Source organism: Peromyscus eremicus, chromosome 8a (genome assembly GCF_949786415.1).
Source record: "Peromyscus eremicus chromosome 8a, PerEre_H2_v1, whole genome shotgun sequence".
NCBI classification, from domain to species: domain Eukaryota; kingdom Metazoa; phylum Chordata; class Mammalia; order Rodentia; family Cricetidae; genus Peromyscus; species Peromyscus eremicus.
In genome coordinates, this window is record NC_081423.1 from 87,677,660 (window position 1) to 87,702,375 (window position 24,716).

Sequence of the window (24,716 nt, forward strand, 5' to 3'; positions counted from 1 at the left end):
CAGTGTGGCAGATAGCAGTGATGGGATCATTCCTAACAAAAGATAAATTCCCAAAGTCAAGGATAACTGCTTTGCCTAAAAGCAGAGTATCTGGGGTCCACACATAAACCTGGCAGAACAAGAGAAAATAGAAACCAGTCTGTACACTCTCCAAAGCAGATTTTCCAAAGGTAGTTTATTGTTATTCTCTAATATCTGTTGCCTGTTATCTCTTGGGAATCTCCAAAAACAATGAAATACTCTTTATTTATGAGATCATCTCCACTGTTGGTGCTGTAGATCTGACCCTTTAGTTAACTTTCAAAACTTGAAAAGGGAGTAGGATAATATAGAGTAGATGTCACTATCTCTGTCAGAGTTACACAGAGCCCACATTGCTTTATGAAAAATATTTGTTCTCATAATCTGTTGGTGATCAAACTACCTTCTGGCTCTACCATCCTCAAAGAACTTGTGTTTATTTTAAAAAGAGTCAAGGATACTGGACTGATAGGATGCAAGCTATTTTTATTTTATTTTATTTTGTAACTTAAAAATTAAGATTTATACACTTTAATGTGTGTTTAATGTCTAATGTGTATATGCTTCACGTGTGCTTCGTACCTACAAAGGTCAGACGAGGACATCACATCCTCTGGAACTGGAGTTACAGATGGTTGTGAACTGTCATGTGGGTGCTAGATTGATCCTGGGTCCTGAGTCTTTTGCAAGAGCAGGGAGAGCTCTTAACCACCTACCCATCTCTCCAGCCTGCAAACGATTCTTCAGCTTAAATTTGTTACTATATGAGCTGAAATATAAAATATTACCCAAAGCAGCAGAAGTTCTTTGGTTAAGGAAAAAGAATAATATCAGAGGCTTGGCCTAATTTTCTACAGTTTAACATACATTAAACTTGTGTAGGCTTATGTGGAATCCCACTGGCTTTCTGAACCCTCGGGCAGTGATGCCATGATACAGTTGTAGTAATAATGAAAAACTGGAAAGTGACAGAGCTTTTGACTTATCTCTGTGTGTCATCTGTTGTTCTTTCTTCTGCCTCCTCCACACTGAGCAATACTGCTGCAAAGATGTGAGCAGTTTAGCCTGCAGTACTTTACTGCATAGCTCTCCTTCCCCCACACTCAGCTCCACAGCCCACCCCCTCCTTGTCATTTCCCTTAGAAGGTAGAGAAAAACTGTCAAGGCAGACACTAGCCTGTCATCCTGCTTTCCGCCTACTTTCACAGGTATGACTCCCCCATCATTCTCTGCCTTCATCACCCCCCCTCACACACAAAGAACAAAAACATTTTGTGAAAATAGACTGTTGTATAATTCAGACATTATTGCGTCCACTACAGACTTACTCAATATGGTAGATAGGGAAGTTCTGCCTGATACATGACTATTTTCCTATCATTGGAGGTCCCAGTGTAGTTACCTGGATTTGACATTTGTCAGCAACTGCCAAACCTCCAAATAGCTACTCAGTTAAGTAATTTCTACTCTGCTCATTTCGGGAATCTATTTTGCTAGTTTGCTGAGTACACTGACTTGTGCTTATCTGTTAACTTCTATTTCTACTGTTTTCTGTGTGCCAAACAGAAAGTAAGCCACTCAGACAAAAAAAGGAGAATAGCCAGAGGACAGAGTATTTAGACAGTAATTACTCAAAAATCAAATTCCAAACAAGGGAGCATAGAGCCATGGACAGCATTAGAACCAGCAAGTGTAATACAGTCACTGAACTTTAACTCAAAGTGTCACATATTCTTCAGACCTGCCTCACTGCCATTTTTTGTACCCTCACCCCTGCAGGTATTGCAGGGTGACCAAGAGGTCTATTCCACCACAATAGAGTGGAAGAAATATAAATTCACTTTTACTGGTGCAAAGTTAAGTGATACCATTTTCTTCTATTCCTTCTTACAGCTTTTGGCCATCCAATATCTGCAAATAGTTTATTTTTGTTCCTGTTTTTAAAATATTTTCTTATCTATTTGGTCCTGTCATTTTTAATAGATAGTGCATTTTCCTTTTTTCATTTTCTAATACTTTATTACTTACACCACTTGAAGCTTGGTTTCCATGTAGTTTTCAGTGGCAGCATAACATTACCATGGTTTTTTGTTTGGTTGGTTGGTTGGTTTTTGGTTTTTGGTTTTTCGAGACAGGGTTTCTCTGTGTAGCTTTGTGCCTCTCCTGGAACTCACTTGGTAACCCAGGCTGACCTTGAACTCACAGAGATTCGCCTGGCTCTGCCTCCCAAGTGCTGGGATTAAAGGCGTGCACCACCACCGCCCGGCCATTACCATGTTTTAAACAGCCTTTGTATGTTATATTCCAGTTCTGTGATTTAGAAGTCTAGTTTCTTTGTTTAATCCAAAGATATGTCTTACCACTAGCAAGAACCAGTGAAAAGTCTTAAAGTTTCTTCTCTTTTTTAAATCTTACTTTACCCACTTAAAATGCTCAATTCCCAGCTGGGCATAGTGTACGCTTGTAATCCCAGCACTCAGGAGGCAGAACAGGAAGATCAAGGAAGAGTTTGAGGCCAGTCCTAGTAGCAAAGTGAGGATCAGCCATAGGTAGATAGATGGATGGATGTAGATGGTTGGTTGGTAGATAGATAGATAGATAGATAGATAGATAGATAGATAGATAGATAGATAGAAAGATAGATAAAATGAGCATGGTGTATCGTAGCTGTAATCCCAGGACACAGGGAACTAAAACAGGACGATTGACGTTAAGTTCTGTGTGAGCCTATACTGTATACATAATGAAATCTGCCTACATAGTAATGTTCTATCTCAAAATAAAATGAAATGCTCAGTTCTGAATTTTTAATATATCCAAAGGTTGTATTACAGTCACCACAGCCTAATTTTAGAACATTTGATCCCACTAAAAGAAACTTATATCTTTCAGCAGTAAATCCCTACTTTCCTTCAGACTCCCTATCTCCTACCCCAGAAAACCCCTACTTTACCTATCGGTACAGATTTCTCCATCTGAATGAACATTTTATATAAATAGAAGCACATACTTGAGATTTGGGGGGCTGATAAGGTGTCATCTATATTGTAGCATATGTGTGTAACTCTTTCATCATCAAGTAGTAGTCCATTGTATGGAGGTAGCACATTTATCCATTCATTAATTGATGGACATCTGACTTGTTTTTACTTTCTGTCTATTCTAAATTATGCTTCTCTGGACGTTGATGTGCAAGTTTCTATTTAGACATGTGTTTTGAACTTCACTTGGGTATATAGTTAGGAATGGAATTGCTGGGTCATAGAACAATATGAAATTCAATATGCCTTTAGTCTAGAGCAGTGGTTCTCAACCTGTGGGTCACGACCTGTATAACAGATATCCTATGTATCAGATATTTACATTATGACTCATAACAGTAGCAAAATTATAGTTATGAAGTAGCAACAAAATAATTTTATGGTTGGAGGTCACCACAACATGAGGAACTGTATTAAAGGGTCACAGCATTAGGAAGGTTGAGAGCCACCAATGTAGAGTTTTATGATTCTCTGATTAAACATCTCATCTTTTTAATTCAGATGTAGATGCCAACAGAGAGCTACCACTCACCCAGCCGCCTTCAGCCCATTCATCTATTACCAGTGGAAGCTGCCCAGGAACTCCAGAAATGCGCAGACGGCAGGAGGAGGCCATGCGAAGACTTGCCTCACAGGTACAATAGGATTCCCAAGTTGGGGACCTTCTAGTTTCGTTTTAGCACTAAAGCAAAGATAGGGAGACTCTTGGCAGAAATAAACAAAAATATGTAAAGTATTCATGAGAATATGAAGAAAAGCTTCTCTTTGTACTTTTGTTTGTTTTTGGTTTTCTGTTCAAAAAACAAAAATACTATGATGGGATGAGAACCTTCAAGACATAGAAGCAAAGTCTTCTAATGAGTTAGGTAAGAGTGTTAGATGGTTTAGCCAAAGTCACCATATAAGTAAACAATAGTTTTCATTTTTATTACTGGCTCACAAATCCTCTTACTATACCATCTAGTCCATAATATTTTTAATTTAAATTTCCTATCTTTCTCAAAATAACATATGTACATAGAAAAGCAAATAATGCTCAAAACTCAGTTGACTTCTTTATCCAACCCATCAACCCTCAGAAACTATACATCCCCAGTCCCTTTTGATAGAGTTCTTCAACATTATCTTCCAACCCTTTCATTTAAAAAAAAAAAAAACACACACATTTTTGGCTATCATAATTTTAATATCAAACAGTTTTTTTCTTTTTCTGCATTTCCATTGTTTATAAAGCATTTTTAAATTTTATTCCTCTAGTGTTCTCTCTCTCCCCTCTCCCTCCCTCCTTTCCTCTCCCTCCCTCCTTCCCTCTCCCTCCACCACCCCGGGGGGTAGGGTGGTGGGGGAGTGTTGGGAAGGAAAGGAAGAGGGAGAGAGATCTCATGTGTCCAAGTTTGCTTGGGTATACAAAGGGCATTTAGAGGATTCATTCTTTATTGGAAATACCCAGAAATCGGTGTCCATACGTTTTAGGGAATTTCTTTCTTAAATTTTTCACATCCTTTCAAAAAGAATTCTCTAGCCTTTTACCTGGAAAATATGTATACTGAATACCCACATTCCAGAGCTGGTCAGAATAAGGCTGGTGTTCCAGTAGTCACTATGCAAATTTTACTGAAGGCCCTTGTTTTCAACTCTGCACCAGCCTCTCTACCTTGCCCTGTTTTGGATATCCCTAAGTTTAGATTCTCCCAATGTCTCTAGTCAATAAACATCTCTTCTCTAGATGCTAGGGAGAAATTTCTAGTCTGGGTTCTCTTCCTCACCTTCATCCTCCAGAGTACCTGGTACTTTTAATTCTTGTGCTTTTCTGAAGTTTTACAGATGGTCTGTAATATTGCCAGTTTCAGATTTCCTCATAGAAATCCATTCTAAGTGAGGTGTGGTGGCTCTTAATCTCAGTACTTAGGAGACTGAGGTAGCAGGGCCTCTAGGGATTTTAGGGAAGACTGAATGACGGTGGGTTCCAGCCTAGGCTACAGAGTGAAACCCCATGGGGTGGGTAGGGTGTAATCATTCCTATTAGTAAGTACACATTTAGACAGACTTCCAGAAAAGCCCCAGGTTTGCTTCATATTCATTGTCAGCTCGGTGGAACAGTAGGAGACATCTCTGCTTTCTTATAAATATGGGTCCAGCTTCTTCTTTAGAGTAATTTAAATAAATACAGAAATAGATAAATATTGAAGAGGTCCCAGAATAGCATCCAGTTATTCACTTAGAATGTGTGCTTGGAACCCATATTCAGTAATCCAGAACTGAGTCACACAACACAAATGGTCTCTGCCTTGTATAGCCTACATTCTATGATAAGAGAAAGACAATACTCAAGTAAATACATAAGACATCAGATGGTGGTGGGTGCTAAGAAAATAAAAGATATTCTACCTCTCCTCTTTGTTACGGCTTACTCCCTCTTTCACCAAGGAAAGAAATCCCAAGATACTTATTTTCCATATTTGAAAAGTTTTAAGTATAGTAAGTAGGATATTTGTGACTGTTTATTCTTTCTGAAGAAGTGATCACATTCTAAATTTCATGATTGTGTCACCTTTAAACAAAATGTAAATGAGTCTGTTTATACCTTGAAATAGGATGTTTTTAATTTTTTATTAAACATTATACAATAAGTTTCTCCTTAGACTTGATGTTTATGTTTAATACTGAAAAAAATGCTAAATATTGTTTAAGTTGGAAATCGATGACTATTTACATTTAGTTCAAAATAAATTTTAGAATTCTAAGAGCAACATACAAATAAATTTTGCATGTGAGGCTTCAGCATGTTTAAGTTTATGCTAAACATTGTATAAGAAACGGCTCCTAGTTGAAAAATGAGTATTATCCTAGTAATTGTGCCACATTACAGTTCGGCTATAGAAGCTTGTGCTGTGGGAGCACAGAGCAGAAGCCAGCAGCCTTGCTTCTCACCCTAACAAACCAGTAAGTGGACATCTGACTTTTAAATGAGATTCTCAAGTCAATATTTCAAAAAATATATATCAAGAGCCTCTTGATTTGAGAGTCCTTGATGTCAATTCCTCAATATCAGTAATTACCACTGGCAGTTCATAGTGCTCTTGCTGCTTCTTGTGCTAATTAGTGGGAGCCACTAAAGAGTTGGTCAGAACTTTAAAACAGTCTTGTACACTGAAGAAACACTACACTTGGATTGTAGTTGCTTTTGCTAGATCAGCACCTGTTGGTTGTGTCTTCAGTTAAGCATTGCTGTGTTCTGAGCATAGTCAGTGGGGAGGCACCACGAGTCATTCAGGGTCTTTCTTGTGTATATAAATTCGCCTATGGGATGGGTTAATAGCAACACATTGGCTCCTGTTTAGTGAAGTTGTAATAAGTGTGGAGACTCTAAACTATTTGGAATTTGTTTGCTTTTTTTTTAACCCCATATATCTTAACCCTATATGGTAGTCATTATTATCTCTATGTTATATGGAGAAAACGCTGGCTCCAGTGATTATTTTTCCAAAGCTATGCTGTTAATCGATAACAGAGCTAGGATTCAGAGCCTGTGTGTACCTCTTTAAGAATATTATCATTGTCTTCATTCTGTAAAAGATAGGACAGGTGCTCAAGAACCTGTGCCTGTAACCACTGCTATTTTTCTAGTGACAAGAAGGATCTTTGCTGAGTATTCTTTTGGAAAAATCTATCAGTCATTGAATGTGCCTTCAAAGTAAAAAAAAAAAAATTATGATGAAGTCCCACCTTTCAATGATTTTGCTGAGTTATACTTTTTCAAAAAAAAAAAGGGGGTTTCTATATGGCTAGCAGCTCTTACCATGACAATGTTTAATCTTTAAGAAGATAATGCATATGAAATCAGCTAATTAAAGAAACCAGCTACTTTTAAGATGTGTCATAAAGAAACAAAAGCTGAGTTTTTCCCAAAAAAGAATTTTTATGTAAGAAAGAACTCAATGTTGCTTGCCATTCCTGTACTACATAAGAAAAATGTCAAATGATCTTGGTTCTTGGAAGTGGTGTTGCTACTGTTAAAGTTGTAAGCAAAAGCAGCCATTATTTTGGCAGTCTGGTAACATTAAGCAAGTTGAACGTAATATGGACATGTTAGACAACACATAGGGAAGGGTAAAGGGAGGGAGGGAATATATACAAGGCAGTGGTATGAAGTTTGATTAGTATTGGTGTAGGTGTTCTTAAAGAGAACACTGAGGACAAATGAGACCCAAGTCAAGCAGCAAGTAACCTATACATAATGTTTTCATGTGTCTAGGGACTTTATCTTCTCAAATTAATACTGACCTAGATTTCTTCTACATTCCTGATACAAATACAGGAAAAACAACCTAAATATATATTTGTCAGCTTCAGTGTTTATTGTTTGTTTGTTTTTAATCTGCCTCTTACACTAGAATAAGTCAGTGCTTAGATGTTATCCACTGTATCCCCAGCTCATATAAATTCAGTGGGATTCCAAATAACAAATATAGAAAAAGGGAAATTGAAAATCATCAAGCATCATGATAATCATTGCTGCAGAAGAGATCCACTGGTAGAGAGCAAAGTTAATGGGCAAGTATGTAGAGAGAAATATGAATTACATAATTCTCTCTTCTAAGGTATTTTTAACCACAAAAAGAAAGATAGCAAATTGACAGTTGCAGAATCTTAACTTCAACCAAGCAAAGCAGATCAGCCTCACCAATAACAAGACATACAAACATTGACTCATCAAGGACACAACACTGCTTTTGTGGTATTCTTCCAAGAAAAGGTCTCAGATCATCAGACAACCCCAAACTGAGAGACATTGAACAAAATAACTAGTCAATATTTGAAAACATCAAAGTTGTGAAAAATGACTAAAGATCTCTTACAGATAAAAGGAGACTAAAGAGAAATATGCTATGTGGAGTCCCTGATAAGTTTTGAATAGGAAAGGATCTTAAATTTGAGTGATGTCTTTAGGTAAGATTACTAAGTGTTATTTAGATTTTAAGGTAAAATTATTATATGTTAATTTGCTGGCTTTTTAAATTATGATTATATAAAATATTATAAGGAATAAATGGAAGCTCTGTGTACTACTTTTGCAATATTTCTGTAAGTCTAAAATGAGTTCAAGTTAAAAAATAAAAGTCTCATTTCTTAAAAAAAAAAAAGGAGGAGGAGGAGGAGGAGGCAGAGAAGGTAGGGCTCCAAACTGGAAAATTACTGAAACAGAACCCAAGCCTGGGAACTATTTTTAGCCTCTAGTCCCAGAGTGAAGTTAGAATCAGAGTTAAGAGACAAGACTAAAGGAAGATAAAGTAGTTATTTACAGTGAGTCTTCAGATCCCTAGAAATACTAAAGTAGCTGGTGTGGAGGTAGCTCACACATTTTATCTTATGTGATAGGTGTTTTGCCTGCATGTTTTTCTGTGCAACACATGGTGTGCTGTTCCCAATGAGGCCAGAAGAGGGCATCACAGGCAGCTGTGAGTAGCCATATACATGCTGGGAATTGAACTCAGGTTGTTGGGAAGAACAGCCAATGTTCTTAACCACTATACCATCTTTAGCCTCAGTGACTCGGACTTAAGTCTCAGCTCTTAGGAAGCTGATGGAGGATCACTGTAAGGCCAGTCCCATCTACATAGTGAGTTCCAGGTTGGTTGGTTGGTTTAAACTGACTTAAGAGTTGAAGGATAGCACTAATAAATAAATTAGGAGTATTGAGTAGCGAATGGCCTTATAAATGTTAGCGCTGACCTAAAGACAGAGCTATTATAACTCTAGAATTTAAAAGACACAAACACCACTTGTTGTGTAGGCTAGATTTTTCTGTCCAAATGGGTTCCATATATTCAAAACTATTCTTCCTTAATACGTAGTTAGCTTAATTCCTCCATAGGTATTCATTTGAAGTACAAAATGCTGTATGGTGTGTGAAAGCCCGAGACTTTTAACATAAGCCTGGAAGATGTGCTGCCACTCAGTTCTTTGATAAGGTTTATGATATGTTTTATCATTTACTAGGTATAGCATTAAATCAAAAGTTGTCTCCCTCCGCCTTTGGCAGTACTAGAGATGAAAACCAGGGTATCATGAATGCTAAGCAAGCATTCTGCCACTGTGCTATATTTCTAAGCCAATAAAAATATTTTAATACTGTATTACATTTATTTATTATGTGTGTACTCAAGTGTCTAGGTCAGAAGATAATATATGAGAGTTGCGGATTCCAGGCATTGAGCTCAGGTCCTCAGGCTTGGCAGCAGTCACCCTTACTACTAAAGATTTTGCCAGCCTCCAAGCAAAATACTATATTGACCTCCATCTTTTAGTATATGTCGCCTACCCCTTTTGTTCTTCCCTTGAAGGAAGAGCATATTTACTTACTATTTTTCTTCAAAGATTGTTAACATACATACATCTTGGGATGGAAAAATTAATTATATAAGAAAGATATAGCTATAAATGAGAATAAGACAATTATTTGAGAAATAAGAATCCAACCAGGGAAAAGGTTGTGTCTATTGGTTTATTAAGGCAGATTGATTCTGAGTTATTTCCAAGAAGCTGTAACTAAATCGAGTATAATAACTTCCTCAGAACTGTAGAGTGCTGTATTAATGTGCTTTTATCACTGGTACAATGCAAGACTGGGAAAAATACATAGTCTAGGCTTGCTTCTTGCTTTTATATATAGGAAAAGTTTTAGATAATATCAAAAGATAATTTGAAAGGCTACAGAAATGATTCAGTTCTTAAGAGCACTTGCTGTTTTTCTAAAGGACTTAGGTCCAATTCCCAGCACCTACATGGCAACTAACAATTGTCTGTAACTCCAGTTACAGGTTATCTGATGCTGTCTTCTGGCCTCCACAAGCATCAGACACACACATCTTCCTGAGTTGTCTTTCATCGTATTTTCAATCAGGGTTTCTCACCGAAACTATAGCACACTGATAAGCTATGCTTACTGGCCAGAGATCTACCTATCTGTGCCTCCCCAGCACTGAGATTTGACACACAGCTGTTTTTACATGGGTGTTGGCACTTTATCTGACTAAGACATCTCAGTGCCTATCAGATAGTTTTGACAGAATTTATATGCTTATACATACTACATAACTACTTTGAAATGTGTAGTTAGTAACCTATTTTTGAACGCCTTGCAATGGATTTTCTACCTGAATTCTCCAAAGAAATCAAGACTTTATATTTTAATGCCAAATACTAAAATTAAAAAGAGAAGCAGCTTTAGAAAATACAACTTTTGCCGGGCGGTGGTAGCGCATGCCTTTAATCCCAGCACTGGGGAGACAGAGGCAGGCAGATCTCTATGAGTTCGAGGCCAGCCTGGTCTATAGAGTGAGTTCCAGGAAAGGTTCCAAAGCTACACAGAGAAACCCTGTCTCAAAAAAAAAAAAACCAAAAGAAAATATAACTTTTAACATTGACCTATGTTAAATGAAATCCCATTTATCCAAGTACACACATGATTTTTAACAAAATCAGAAAAAAAAAATCTCTAAATGTTATATCTTTATCCGTAAAATGATACCCCATTGCATTGGGTAAAAAGCAGTTAAATTATACAAAGCTTGCTGACCTGTACATTGCCTCTACATCTGGAATCAATTGAAGCAAAATATGGTGTGATTATATATTGATTCAAAGGTTTGCTGTTTTGCTTTTTGACTGAGAGGCTTCTTACACTGTCTTTAAGATAGATAATAAAGCACAGATTAATGTACCTAAAGAGTGGAGCTTTTTTAAAAGCAACCTCTGATTTCTAGTCCCTGTATTGAGCTCAGACTTCATTGTTTCACTCACAAGCGACTGTTTAAAAGAGTTGGCATTTCCAGAATGTATTAAAGAGATGACTATACATAGATTAGGAGTTTTTTCAGACTAGAACTCCTTTATGAGAGGTAACTGAAGAAAGTATTCCCAGTACATCCCTGAGCTAGTAGGATGTCAGAGTTACCTATAGGCACAAAGCTAGTAGCTAAAATGAACATGTAGAATGTCGATGATGGCGATGATGAGTAAGAGGAGTGTAGAAGTGATTATTGTGTTCTGAGCACCATGTCAGATTCTTTCCATATTTCAAGCTGAATCTGTCCTACTGATGCCATGTTTTCCACAGTATCCCATCACTTTTCTGAGGAGTAAGAGCCAGAGGAAGAGTGATGTATATTAAAATCACCCTCTGCACTAGGCATAATGGTATACTGTGGAGATGGAGACAAAGGATCAGGAGTTTGGGGCCAACCTTGGTTACATGCAACCCTATCAAAAAAAGGGGGGGCACCCTCTTTTGCACTTTCTCTTGAGGCAAAAATAACAGCCAGAACAGAAGATAGGGAGTAAATTCTGTATAATTCTGACAAGTAGCTTAAAACAGCCAACCAGAAAGCTCAGAACCTAAATGTTATTAAGACTCATGGCCCATATCACCTCTTTCCTTCCCTTTTATCTAATTTTGGTACTTTTCTTCTATCTGGATTTTCAGAAAATATTTACTGATCATTTTTAAATCTAAATTACTTTATTTTATAGGTTTATCTTAAAACACAACTGTAGCTGGGCAGCAGTGGTGCACGCCTTTAATCCCAGCGCTAGAGATTAGAGGCAGAGGCAGGCAGATCTCTGTGAGTTCCAGGGCAGCCTGATCTACAAGTGAGATCCAGGACAGGCACCAAAACTACACAAAGAAATCCTGTCTCCAAAAAACAACAACAACAACAAAACACAACTTTAACCAAAAAGTGATATAAGCATGTGTATCTGTTGAGAGTATCATGATTTTCCTCTAATTGTTTTATTTCTAATGCTTTGTTACATAGTAGCCTTTTCTATACTACTGTTTTGAATAAATGCTAGCAGTATTAATGAACATCTTCATTCTCAGTCTTGCTTCCTGTTTCTCATAATCCAGAAGGAATATCCTATTTTTATTTATAAATATTAATTTTAGATTGTGATATTATAAGTATATACAATGGAAATATTCTATCTAAATTTGGACTATTCATAAATTATACAGTTGAGTTAGTAGCTTTTATTTTTATTTGAAAAAAAAATGAGGAAATGGAGAAACCAAAGACAGTGTTAGGGGGAATGGTCATATGGTAACCATAGTTGCTGATAAGCTTGTTTGCAATCTCGTCTTTATATAGGTGGTTGCCTATCACTATTGCCAAGCAGATAATGCCTACACCTGCCTGGTACCAGAATTTGTCCACAATGTTGCTGCCCTGCTCTGCCGCTCACCTCAGCTAACAGCTTACCGGGAGCAGCTTCTTCGGGAACCTCACTTGCAAAGCATGCTAAGCCTCCGGTCCTGTGTTCAAGACCCCATGGCCTCCTTCCGGAGGGGAGTCCTAGAGCCTCTGGAGAACCTCCACAAAGGTATAGATGAGGTCTTAAGGAGCCTTGGTCACTTGGGTCATGATATAGAAATAATTATGTTTATTACATTGCCAAAACTAAATGTCCCATAACTGATGTCTACAGAATATAGTTTACAAAAGACTGTTTGTGTGGAGTGTGATGGTAAACACATGTAGTCCCAACACTTGGAAGAGGCTGGGGTAAGTGGACTGCTTGAGTCCAGGAAGTCAAGCCCAACCTAGGCAATATAATAAGACCCTATTTCGAAAGAACAAGTTCCTGTAGAAACTGATACTTCTTTGTTCCTTTGTAAAAGTTCTCATTTTGATTTCTAAATTTCAGTTTTCTTATAATAAACGTAGTAGAGTTTCTAATCCTTTCTGTGGAATTAGAATAAATCAGTAAAATTGTAGCTCCAGCTCACTGTTACAGGATTTCTATGCTTAGAAACTCTATACTATAGAACATTGTATAGTTGGAAAATATCTGCAGTATATTTATTGCCCTGTCCATGCAAATAAAGCATCTTGTGGTTGTACACTTGAGTATTTATACTAGAAATCACTTAACTATTCACTTTGAAAGGTACTTAAAAGGGTGTATAGACATTTTGTGGTACATAAATTGTATCAGAAAAGCTAATTTTTTAAATGAAAATGTAATTAATGGGCTCTATCTTCCTCTCATACTCATGCCTTTCCTCCCATTTCCTCCACAGCCCTGGTCTCCATTAAAGCCTAAGTACGGTCTCCTCCTTAAGCCAGCGCATACTTCCTAAACCTCTCTCCGCTGCACACTTTTTTACCTTTTTTATTTTGGGTTTTTTTTTTTTTGGTGTGGGGAAGTGGGTTGGTGTGTGGGGAGGGTTGCATATATAGTACCTGCACATGAATATACACATCCACATGTACAGAGGCCAGAGGATGAGGGTGGGTCTCTTCCTCTATAGCTTTCTGTGGGAGGCCAGCTCCCACCTTTCCCAGGGTTCATATGAGGAGAAGAGAGGAAGTCTCTGTGGGTCTCTACAGCTCCCCCTTCTTAATATTTTAAAGGGCCCCTCAAACCCCTCAGATAGACTGTACCTGCCTTCAGTGGTCTTCTTCACTAATCAGCCTTACCCATCATGGACATATGCTTTCTGTCAAGTGTACTCTATCTTAGGTTGGCAGCTAGCAAAAAGGACTTACCCATCTCTGACTACCAGCCTCTGGCAGGAAAAAGTACAGAGCTTAACTCAGCTCTGACTCAGATCCCTACTAAGAGCTTGCAACTAGCTGGAACAACCATAGCAATCCCTATGGCTGCCACATACCCCCAGTAAAGGAGTAGAGGATAACCAAGATGGAATGTCCTTTTGGAATGGATCTAAGATGTCTGTAACAGCCTTAGCTGCACCAAGCCCTTTTTTAAATCAATAAACTCTTGATGCCAATGCATCAAATAAATCAATAAACTTCTGATGCAGCTGCATCAAACCTAAAGACTTCCTTAGCTTCACCAAACATGGTTCATTAAAATCAACAGGTTAACATAATTCTAGCATGAATATTACTATCCATATTTACAGTGCTTACAAACTTACATCCAAAAGCAAACTCTCTATAGGACTATTTATACTTTACAAACTTTAGCAAACATCTAAAAGAGACCTCTTAACAGAATTATTTACATTTACTTACAAGACAGAGGGTACATGAATCGTGAGTCACCACAGTTAAAATTGTAGGTGAACTCAAAACTGTTACATTTCTGAGGTTTGCAAAAGCTCAAAAAAGTCAGTTCTAGTAACAATCTTAAAGTTCCACTAAAAGTTTGAAATTAGAGCCTAACTCGTCAGCAGCTCTGGAGTCTTTGTATCTGGCTCCCTCAGCCCTGAGATTCAGCAAGCACTGCTGCCAGGGGGCTGTAACACTTGGGGCGGTGCCAAGCCACCTTCCCCAGTGGGCCTTCCCAGCCATCCTGGAGCCAGTTGCAGCACACCATCATAATGGAAGTGTGCCTGGTAGGCCAATCGCCAGCCAGAGAGACAATCCCTTTACCCAGATTTGTTTCAGCTCCTGAATGCAACAATTCAACTCAGTTCAAACAAGCATTGCTGAAACTTCACTCTCAATTACAGCAGCATTTTATGGCAGTCTTTCCCAAGGAACCTTGTCTTGAGGAAAAGGTGGTTGCCAAGGTAACTGAGCTGCTACAGAGCTCTTTGGAAAGCTGTCTGCTCTGCTAGTAGGAATCAGGAACTGTCTCTTAAAGGAGCCACGCATTGATTTGCCACTAGCAACCAGAAGCGGTGTCGCTCTGGCTCCATTTACATTCCAGCTTTCACAGTCTTAGTCCTTGAATACCAAATAGCAACAAAATCTTCCAAACTCCTTCTCAGCAGTCTGGAGGGCCCCCTTAGTCTCCTGTTTTCCCCAGACTGCAGGATGGAACATCAGTGGATCAAGAACACTATTCAGCTACTCTCACTCCAGCTCCTGTGGAGGAGTATCAGCAGTTACAGTATCATCAGAGCTGACATTCCTGTGTTCCACACACCACACCAAGCGCTCAGGCAGTCATTGAGCTTCATTTTCATCTTGTGAAAAAGCACAAACATGCCCTTGACCCTATATTAAAACAGAATTGGGGCCCTTCCATAATCCTGAGCAAGGATCTTTCCATTTCACCTGAGCAAAAGTCGCGCCGTGCCATCATGCCAAAAATCTATCCATGGCAGATCGCTCATGGACATCCACGTTCAAAAAATTCAGAATGAAAAGAGCATGATTCAGCGCATTATGTGGTGACTGAGGGTACAATTTCCCCCTCTTAATTTTTTGAAGCTGCATCTTGAGACTCCCATGGGCTCTCTCCACTATGTCTTGTCTTGTCCTTGAGGATTATAAGGAATACCCGTTTTATGCTCAATTTGCCACTGGGAACAGAATTACTGAAATGCTTTACTACTATATCCAGAACCATTATCAATTTTAATAATTTTTGGTATCCCCATATAAGGAGAAACATTTCATGACACCAGTAGGGAGTGCCTGCATCTCCATTTCAGGAGTCAAAACTGTATAGATGGAAGAACTGAGATCTAATCCAGCACTACCTGGGGTTTCTCTATAGAGGTCCTGAATATATTTCTTTGCTGGGAGACAGCCTGCAGAATTATCCCAGAGATCTGCTTTGTCCGGGCCTGGGGCTGGCCCCTCCATCCATTTCCCTGAAACAGATTCCCCTGTGTATCTGTCCTTGATCGTTATCTATTAGCCCAGTGTGTCCCTCTTTTACATCTCAGGCACAACCCAGGTTCCTTATTTGCCCTTAAGCTTTTTCCGTTTCAGAACACTCCCTTTCAGGTCCCATCTGGCCACATCCAAAGCAGCTTCTCAGTGGTCTGACAGCTTTCCCTTGCCTGAAGCCATAATTTCTTTGCTGGTAAAGAATATCTTTGACTGTTTTTCCCTATAATGCCGCAGTCATGACTATAACCTGGTGTTATGAAGACCCTATATCCAAACAAAGTCGAATATAGTCAGAGATGTTTCCTTTCTTTTTAAAAGATCTTAAAGCAGCTTGACAAGCAGCATTAGCATTTTCATAGGTGAGCTGTTTAACAAGCAAAAGTCCAGCTTCTGAATCTCCAATTAACCTGCCTGCTGTTTGCATTAGCCTAGAAACAAAATCCTGACACAATTCATCAGACCCTTGCCTTACCTTTGATAAATCCTCAATTTGTCTTTCAGATGGTAGAAGCTTATTTCAGGCCTTTTTGGCAGCTGCGTTAACCTGAGCTTACACTGCCACATCAAAATTTAACTGTTGACCTGTCTCCCAATAAGGGCCTTGTCCAGCAAGCAAAACAAAAGTAATGGGAATCTGCTGGACCCTTTTATTTCAGCTGTGGCCTGGCATTGCTCCACAAACTCGCTTTTCCACAACAAATAATCTCCACCTGACAGACAAGCTCTGGCCATTTGTTTCCAGTCCCAGGAGGCAAGGCCTCTAAAGGAAGGCTTTCTAACAAAGCTTGTGTAAACATGGCTGTCAGGCCATATTGGTGGCATGCAGTTTTTAATTCCTTAAGTTGTTTAAAAGGAATCAGAACATGCACTCGCACATCTTGCTGCTCAATTATGGGGAACATTTGAAATCCTTGCACCTCCTCCCCTCTGCTAGCTGCTTCTCTAATACTGGTTTGAAGGGGAGACACAGGACTAGCAGCGAGCGTTTGCCACGTTCTGGGAGGCTTTTGCACCAGAGCAACTTTCCCATTATGATAGACGACCCCCCAGGTGGGTCTAATTCCACCCCTACAGAAGAAAGATGAGTACCCTTCTGAGAAGGAGAGACCTGAAGATCCTCCAGTTTTTGAGAAAGAGAAATTAAGTCTCTCAAGCCCTTCACTTCCTCCCTTGTCTCATCCCAAGACTTTTGTTCCTTAAACTCAGCTTCATGGCCAAGAGGGAACTGACACTGATTGAACGATTTTGTAAAAGCATTCCCATCTAGCAGCAGCTGTAGCAGAGCGGAGGGTTTTGTCTCACCCATGTTTGCCTCAGGGAAAATTTCCCCCTGACACTCAGGACTCAGATCTAAACTGTCCTGAATTAGTGACCACAGGCCAAAAGCTTCCACTGGAATCTTTTCCGGCCCATGTTCCTCATAATATTGTTGCATTTCGACTCCGATTCTCCCCTAGGAGTCTGCATCCAGAGTCTCATAGTCAGAAAACCAAGGACACAGTTCCTATACAAACTCCAAGAACCTCTATACTTGTTGCTATTCTACCTTAACTCCCCTAGTTTTCAAGTTCTCTACAAGTGAATATTCAAACACCTGCTTACTATTTCCCTGCCTCATATCGGCTTTTCTTTCTCAAACTGCTAAGTCTGTAGTGACTGCTTGCTCCTGAATGCTGTTTTCTGTGCACCAGGTTCAGCACTAGGGAAATTCTACTCTTGCCCTAAATTCCTTCCTATTAAGCCTACACAGTATCCGTATACCTAACACTGTATTTTTTACCTAATTTCATAGGTGTCATCAGATGTGGAAACAGGTTCTTTTACCTAGTAAGCCACCTTACCAGCCTCCCTCCATTCATAATTTTTTATCAGCACTGGAAGCCAAACAGAAAAAATAATGATTAGGTATCTCAGTTGTGCTACTCAACACATTATTATATACATGTAAAAATCTTAAAATTTAACATGAATTTTGTTTTGTTGTGTTTTGGTTTTCAAGACAGGGTTTCTTTGTGTAGCCTTGGCTGTCCTGAAACTAGCTCTGTAGACCAGGCTGGCTTTGAACTCACAGAGCTCTGCCAGCCTCTGCCTCCCAAGTGCTGGGATTAAAGGTGTGTGCCACCACTGCCCTGTTTAACATGAACATTTAATGAGTATTTACTGTATGCCAGATAAGCTTCATGATGTACAAATATTAGTTGTTTCTGCACTTACCTCTTTGACTAAATTGTATGCAGTTGAATTTAAAACCTTACTTGTGTTCAACTTTTATCATTCATATTATTTTAACCTTGAACATGGTAGATATTTCAGGAAATAAATTTTGAATAGAGGCATAAAAGGGGAAACTGCTCATCTGCATGTTTTTGTTTTATTTTGTTGAGACATGGTCTCTATGTAGTCCTTGATGTCCTGGAGCTCACTGTGTAGACCAGGTTGACCTCAAACTCACAAAGACCTGTCTGCCTCTGCTCCTCACCCCCCATATCCCACCCCCACCCTGTGCTGGAATTGAAGGCATGCACCACCAAGCCTGGCACTGCTTGGGTATTTTAAAAGGTCAGTGATACAAAGGGCTGCGCCTTATAGGTATTCAAAAAAAATACAAAGATGTTTGCTGAGTCTGCTTCAAATTCTCAACCATAATAAAACAGTTTATAATTGTACTATAAGATATATATACTCATTTATTTCTTTATAACCAGCTTTAGATATCCCTACTAATATAATTCTGAGTGAGTTCAACTGCTTCAACTTAATTCTGGTAGTTTCTACTCACCCTTAAAGTCATAAACAGCAATTGTAAAAACAATTTACAAAACATTAAAAATTGTATGGTTAACCAAAAAAAATAGAAAAAGACAATTCATATTAAAAAATTAGTTGTGAAATATAAATAGGGTAAGTACATTAAAATGTAGAAACTGTCAGACTGAATAAAGAACAAGATCTGATCCATATGTTGTCTACATAATTACTCAAATTTGACACAATTGAAAATGAAAAGATAGAAAAATAGTGGGTATAACATAAACTGTAAGAAATCTAGAGTAGTTTATTAATATTGGAATAGACTTCTAGACAAGGAGTGTTAATAAAGATAATTAATAGACATGAAAGCCAATTCATCAGGAGATATAATAATCCTAAATTCTGTACCTAGTATCATGATTTCATAAATCCAAAACTGATCAAAGAGTTTAATAAGCAATGCTCTGTTAAAGATGCAGATTTTAATGACTCTCAGTAACTATTTAAACAAGTAGAGAGAAACAATTAAAGATACAGAAGATTTGGACCAACTTGCTCTGATTGATATTTAAAGAATATTACCCAATAAATGCAGAATATGTATTTTCTTCAAGAAAACATAAACTATATTCTGAACAAGTCTCAAAAATTCTAAAAGTTGCCTGAGTATAGTGGTGCATGCCAAGAATCCCAGCACTTAGGACACTGATGTGGGAGGACTGTGAATTCAAGGCTAGGTTAGAGTACATAAAACAAACAAAAATGAAAGTTATATCAGTCTAGGGAGTGACTTTAGTCTAACACGTTAGAAGGACCTAAGTTTCATATCCAATACCTGTTTTAAAATAAAAACAGGAATAGAGGTACACCTTGTAATCCCAGTGCTGGGGAGAAGGAGACAGCTGGATCACTAGGGCTCACTAGACAGTCATTCTAGCCTATTTGGCAAGTCCCTGGCCATTAAGAGAGCCTGTCTCAAAAAAGAGACAACACCTAAGGAACAGCACCCAGGTTGTCCACTGGCCTGCATATGTGGGTGTGCACACCCCAAAAAGTTAAAATATTGCAGCAGTGTTCTCAATGGAATTAAATTAGAAATCAGTAAGATAAAACCCCTAAATATAAGTTAACCTACTTCTAAATAATCTATGGGTCAAAGAACAGGTCATACAAAGAATGTGTAATATTTCAAAGTGAATAATATAAAATCACTTATGTAAGTTTCTTACTTAAACTAGAAAAATATAAGGAAAATAAACAGAGTTAGTATAAAGAGGGAAATGATCAAAAAACAGAAACAACTGCAGTAGAAAGTTGATGTGAAATTGGATAAGCAAGCCTCAGCAACTGTTCAAGAAACAGTATCAGAAATGAAGGGCTGGTACACTAAAATTCATAAAATATTTTTTTAAAAGAAACCATTATAAACAACTTCACAACAGTAAAATTCAACAAATTTGCTAAAATGGCCTGGTTGTTCTTAAAACAAACACACAACTTCCCAGTTGGTAACTCTAAAAGAAATCAAAAACCTACATAGCATTATATCAGTTAGATTTAATGATAATTTAAAAGAAAAAAAATCTATTATGAAAACTATAGATTCAAATTATTTTAATGATTATAGTCAACATTTTGAGAAAAAATATCAGTCTGATACAGATGTTTTTCAAAAAAACAGAAAACATGTCATGGTTTATTTTTGTCAGGCAAGTATAACATTGACATCAAAATGTCAACCATAAAGATCTTTAAAAAATAAAAAAAGAAGAAATAGATTATAGACCATAATTTCTCATGGCCATTGTAACAAAATCCTAGAAAAAGAAAAAAGCTAATAGCAAAGTTAGTTTCTACTTGTCCAGGAATGCCGTGTTAGTTAACACTTGGAAATTAATCACTATGATTTATCATATTAACAATAAAAGATCATCCATATAATCATCCTAATAAGTACATAAACCCAGATGTCCATCAACATAGTGGATAAGCAGGCTGGATATTTGTTCAATAGAATTATTCTTAGTAATAAAAAGAAACAAATACTACACTCAACAATGTTAGTCTCAGAAACTTTATATTGATCAAAAGAAACAAATGTATGTGTAGCCTGTGGTGATAGAAATCAAAACAGTGGTTAGTTGCCCATTAAGCACTGACAGGAAGGGAACCTAAAGGAATTTTCTTGAATGGAAGAAACATTCTTTAATTTGATGAGGGTTTTGGTTGTATGAGTATATAGTTGAAATGGCCTCCATTTACCATATATATATTTTATTCTCAGAGGTAGCTAGAGTTTTCCTCCCAGGAAAGTTTTATGGAAAATAACTTTTCAATTTGTAGTCAGAAGTTAGATTTCAAATAATACACTTTTAATTTAAAAAGATAGAATATTTTTCCAAAATTTTTAAAGATTCCAAAAGTGTGAAGTTTCTCAGTAGGCATTTGCGTTAGCCACCAATATGAAATGAAAGGAGAAGGTAACATCATAACTGAGAGAAGATAACTCTGATCAAGAAAAATGCTCTGTGGTTCTTTATTAGTAACTCCTGAGGGATGTACTAGTATAGAAGTACTTTAAGATTCAGTTGTGACTTCAGCTCTAGCTGCTGCCTCTTCTCTTGCAGTGTCTGTGATCATTACTTATCCCAGGCAGCTACGTACAGTTTTAGAATGGGACTACTAGGGAAGACTCCAAAGATTTATTGAGGCTGTATGTAATCAGAGGTAATGAGGAATACCCAGGGAATGTCAGAGAGCTTGGGAAACCTTTCCAGTGACTTGTCAACTAGAACAATGACTCATAAGGGTCAAATAATTTTAAGTCTTCAGTTAGTCCATGAAAAATAAGAAAATGAGGGGGCTGGAGAGATGGCTCAGAGGTTAAGAGCACTGACTGCTCTTCCAGAGGTCCTGAGTTCAATTCCCAGCAACCACATGGTGGCTCACAACCATCTATAATGAGATCTGGTGCCCTCTTCTGGCCTGCAGTCATATATGCTGTATACATAATAAATAAATAAATCTTTAAAAAAAATAAGAAAATGAGACTGTCTAGAATTTGAGTGGGGATAGGTAATGGATTTTAAAAGTATATAAAAGTTGATATCTTTATTTTTAATTAAAATATTTTTCTATGAAATAATTCTGATAATAAATAGTAGTTACAGGCTGTAGACATGGCTCTTTAATGTAGACATTAAAGGTGAGGCTCACAACCAAAAAATAAATAGTAGTTGCATTTTAAATGTTCATGGTAGCCGGGTGGCCACATCTTTAATCACAGCACCCAAGAGGCAGAGGCAGGATCTCAGGGAATTCGAGGCCAGCCTGGTCTACAAATCGAGTTCTAGGACAGCCAGGAATGTTACACAGAGAAACCCTGTCTTGAAAGACCAAAAAGAAAAAATGTTCATATGTGGCAAAATATGAAGTAGCAATTTTTGTTTGTCCTCATTTTTTAATTTTAATTTTAAAAATTCTTTTACTATTCTGTAAAAGCTTGAAAATGAATATAAAGAAATATTCTTATAAGACTAGTTACATTTAACAAGCAGTCTAAAGATCGTTAGAATCTCTTAAGGGTGTAGCTGTCAAACCTCATTAGACAAAGGAAAAGAAATTGGCAATATCTTTCATTGTTTTACAATGTCCATAACATTAGGAAATTCTTTGTATTAAAAAAAGAAATATGATGATGAATTAAATAAACTTATTTGTCAACATCTCATAAACCTACATTCCTAGGTAACTTTTAAGTAACTCTTCCCAAGAGGAGAAGGAAAATCTTAAACAAGGAAAACTCACAGAGATTTAAAAAAAAATATCATTATCCTGATTAAGGAAGAAATGTTTCCTTTTTCAAAAGTACTAGAGATCAAATCCAGTACCTTCTGTATGGTAGGTAGATAAATGTACTGTCAAACTATGTAGCCAGCCCATGTTAGTCCTCACTTTAGAAAAGAGAAATACTCTGTGTTTTAGTCATATAATGAATAATGTACTCTACTGGAAATTTATGCAAATGAAATTTAATTTTATAAGCAAATTAATTTTTTATCATTCATTAAAATATCCAGGGCCAATGAGATGGCTCCTCAGTGGGCAAAAGCACTTGCCTCTGAGCCTGCCAACCTGAGTTCAACCTCTGGAGACCCACATGATTGAAGGAGAGAATTGACTCATACACACACACATCTATATCACAAATGTAATTTTTTTTAAATGTTAATCCATATGACATTGTAGAATGAAAATACGGTACAAATTCTTGTTATTTACACTTAAGTGTTTGGAATGTTTTTCAGAAAGATACTTTCTACGGATGCATTACCCATTCTTCCATCCTCTCTTCCCAGAACACATTCACATATAGTTTTATATACCACCTCAGTCTTTAAGGAATTCACAAAAGAATGTATGATATTATTATATTTAAGCTATGATAGAAACAACCACAATCTATTTAACTTTTATATGTGTGAGAAAACAGTGGATTTCCACATGCAAGTCTTCATAACTCCAACTTTAAGACTCTCACAATGAAAATATTGTATTCCTGAAACTATAATACACATGCTCATAAGCCTGGCAGTGGTGGTGCACTCCCTAATCTCAGCACTCGGGGAAGTAGAGGCAGAAGGATCTCTGAGTTCCAGGACACCCTGGTCTACAGAGTTAATTCCAGGATAGCCAAAACTATTATACAGAGAAACCTGTCTCAAAAACAAACAAAAGCATGTGCTCATATATATGTGGCCTGATGAAAAACAGTTAATTCACCAAATAAATGACTGCATGTCTTTATAATAAGTTATACACCCTGAGTATCCAAAGCCTCATGAGAGGTCTTTCCTAATACATTTTTTTCCAGACTGATAATGTAATCAAAGACACAATGAGAACTTACCTATCCACTTGGTAATTGTGAAGTAATTTGTTTCTTTCTATCTCAGAGAGAAAAATCCCAGATGAAGATTTCATCATTTTAATTGATGGATTAAATGAAGCAGAATTTCACAAACCGGATTATGGGGATACAATTGTATCATTTCTGAGTAAAATGATTGGAAATTTTCCTTCTTGGCTCAAACTAATTGTAACAGTTAGGACCAGTTTACAGGTATGTGTTTGTTTGCTTCTGAACCATAGATTATCTCCCTCACAGGGAGCTTAAACTGAAAAAGTTCCAGTTCCCAGTTCTCTTAGCTCTGCTTAAGTTTAAGAGACGTGATCTAGAAAAAACATTCTCTCCTTATGTGACTCTCAAGTTCCTATTCCCATTTCTCTGGAAAAAGGCTTCATAAATGTTTCTTAGAATAGCACTAAAGGGCTGGGTGTGTAATCCAAGCACGAGGAAAGCAGAAGAAAGAGGGTCCTGAGTTCTAGATCAGTTTTAAAGGAGGAAAGAAAATAGCATGAAAAGAAAGTCTATTCTTTAGTAGTACAAAGGAAAAATGTCTCTCTTTGAATTCCATTTCACACTTTTAATCATTTAAAATTATGCAAAATCAGTTCAGACTTTCTGCTTCTTTCCTCACTTCTACTTGAGCTCGTTTTAGTTTTTTGTTTTGTTTTGTTTTGTTTTTTGGTAGTGTGAATGTAAAGTTGTTTCTATATATGCCATCTTCTAGCGAATATTGGCAATATCAGGTCTTTAGATTAAATTTATTACAACTAAGACATAAGGTTTTGTTTTCTTTAAATTATCTCCCCTACTCATTGAAAGAACCAGGAATGTGGAGTTGAGCCTGTAAAAATACGTAAGCTGTGGACTTTAGAGTAGACTTTGTAGCTCCCATTCTTTTGTGTTCATATGTGGCTTGGAACAGTGGGGGTTTTTTTTAATAATTTTTTTCATTGTTTTGTGTATTGGTGTTTTGCCTGCATGTATGTCTATGTGAGGGTATCAGATCTTGAAGTTACAGACAGTTATGAACTGCCATGTGGGTGCTGGGAATTGAACTCGAGTCCTCTGGAAGAGCAGTCAATACTCTTAACTGCTGAGCCAATTCTCCAGCCCCGGAACAGTATTTCTTATCTTTAAAAAAAAAAATCCCTCTTGATAACTATTAAGATCTCACAGAATTCTCAAAGAGAAAAGAAAAAAAGATCTCAAAATATATACTCATCTACTATTTTGATAGAGCCCACTTACAATAATTAATAACTCATCTCACTATTTTGATAGAGCCCACTTAAAATAATTAATACACAGAAGAGTCACAGTAAGTCTCCTCCTTTTCCTTTCTTTCAGCCTTTGCTACTATTCCTATACATTGGGAAATTATATTTCCTACCCTCT

General features: G+C 37.4%; 1 protein-coding gene across 2 annotated transcripts in view; it reads left to right on the forward strand.

Moving 5' to 3' along the window:
- Nucleotides 1-24,716, forward strand: part of Tanc2 (tetratricopeptide repeat, ankyrin repeat and coiled-coil containing 2) — a 304,791-nt gene that overhangs the window by 215,431 nt on the left and 64,644 nt on the right. For both annotated transcript variants that reach the window (XM_059271952.1, XM_059271953.1), the window contains exons 10-12: nt 3,564-3,697; nt 12,215-12,446; nt 23,368-23,534. In XM_059271952.1, coding sequence (XP_059127935.1) covers nt 3,564-3,697; nt 12,215-12,446; nt 23,368-23,534 — 533 coding nt within the window. The remainder of the gene's footprint in view (nt 1-3,563; nt 3,698-12,214; nt 12,447-23,367; nt 23,535-24,716) is intronic.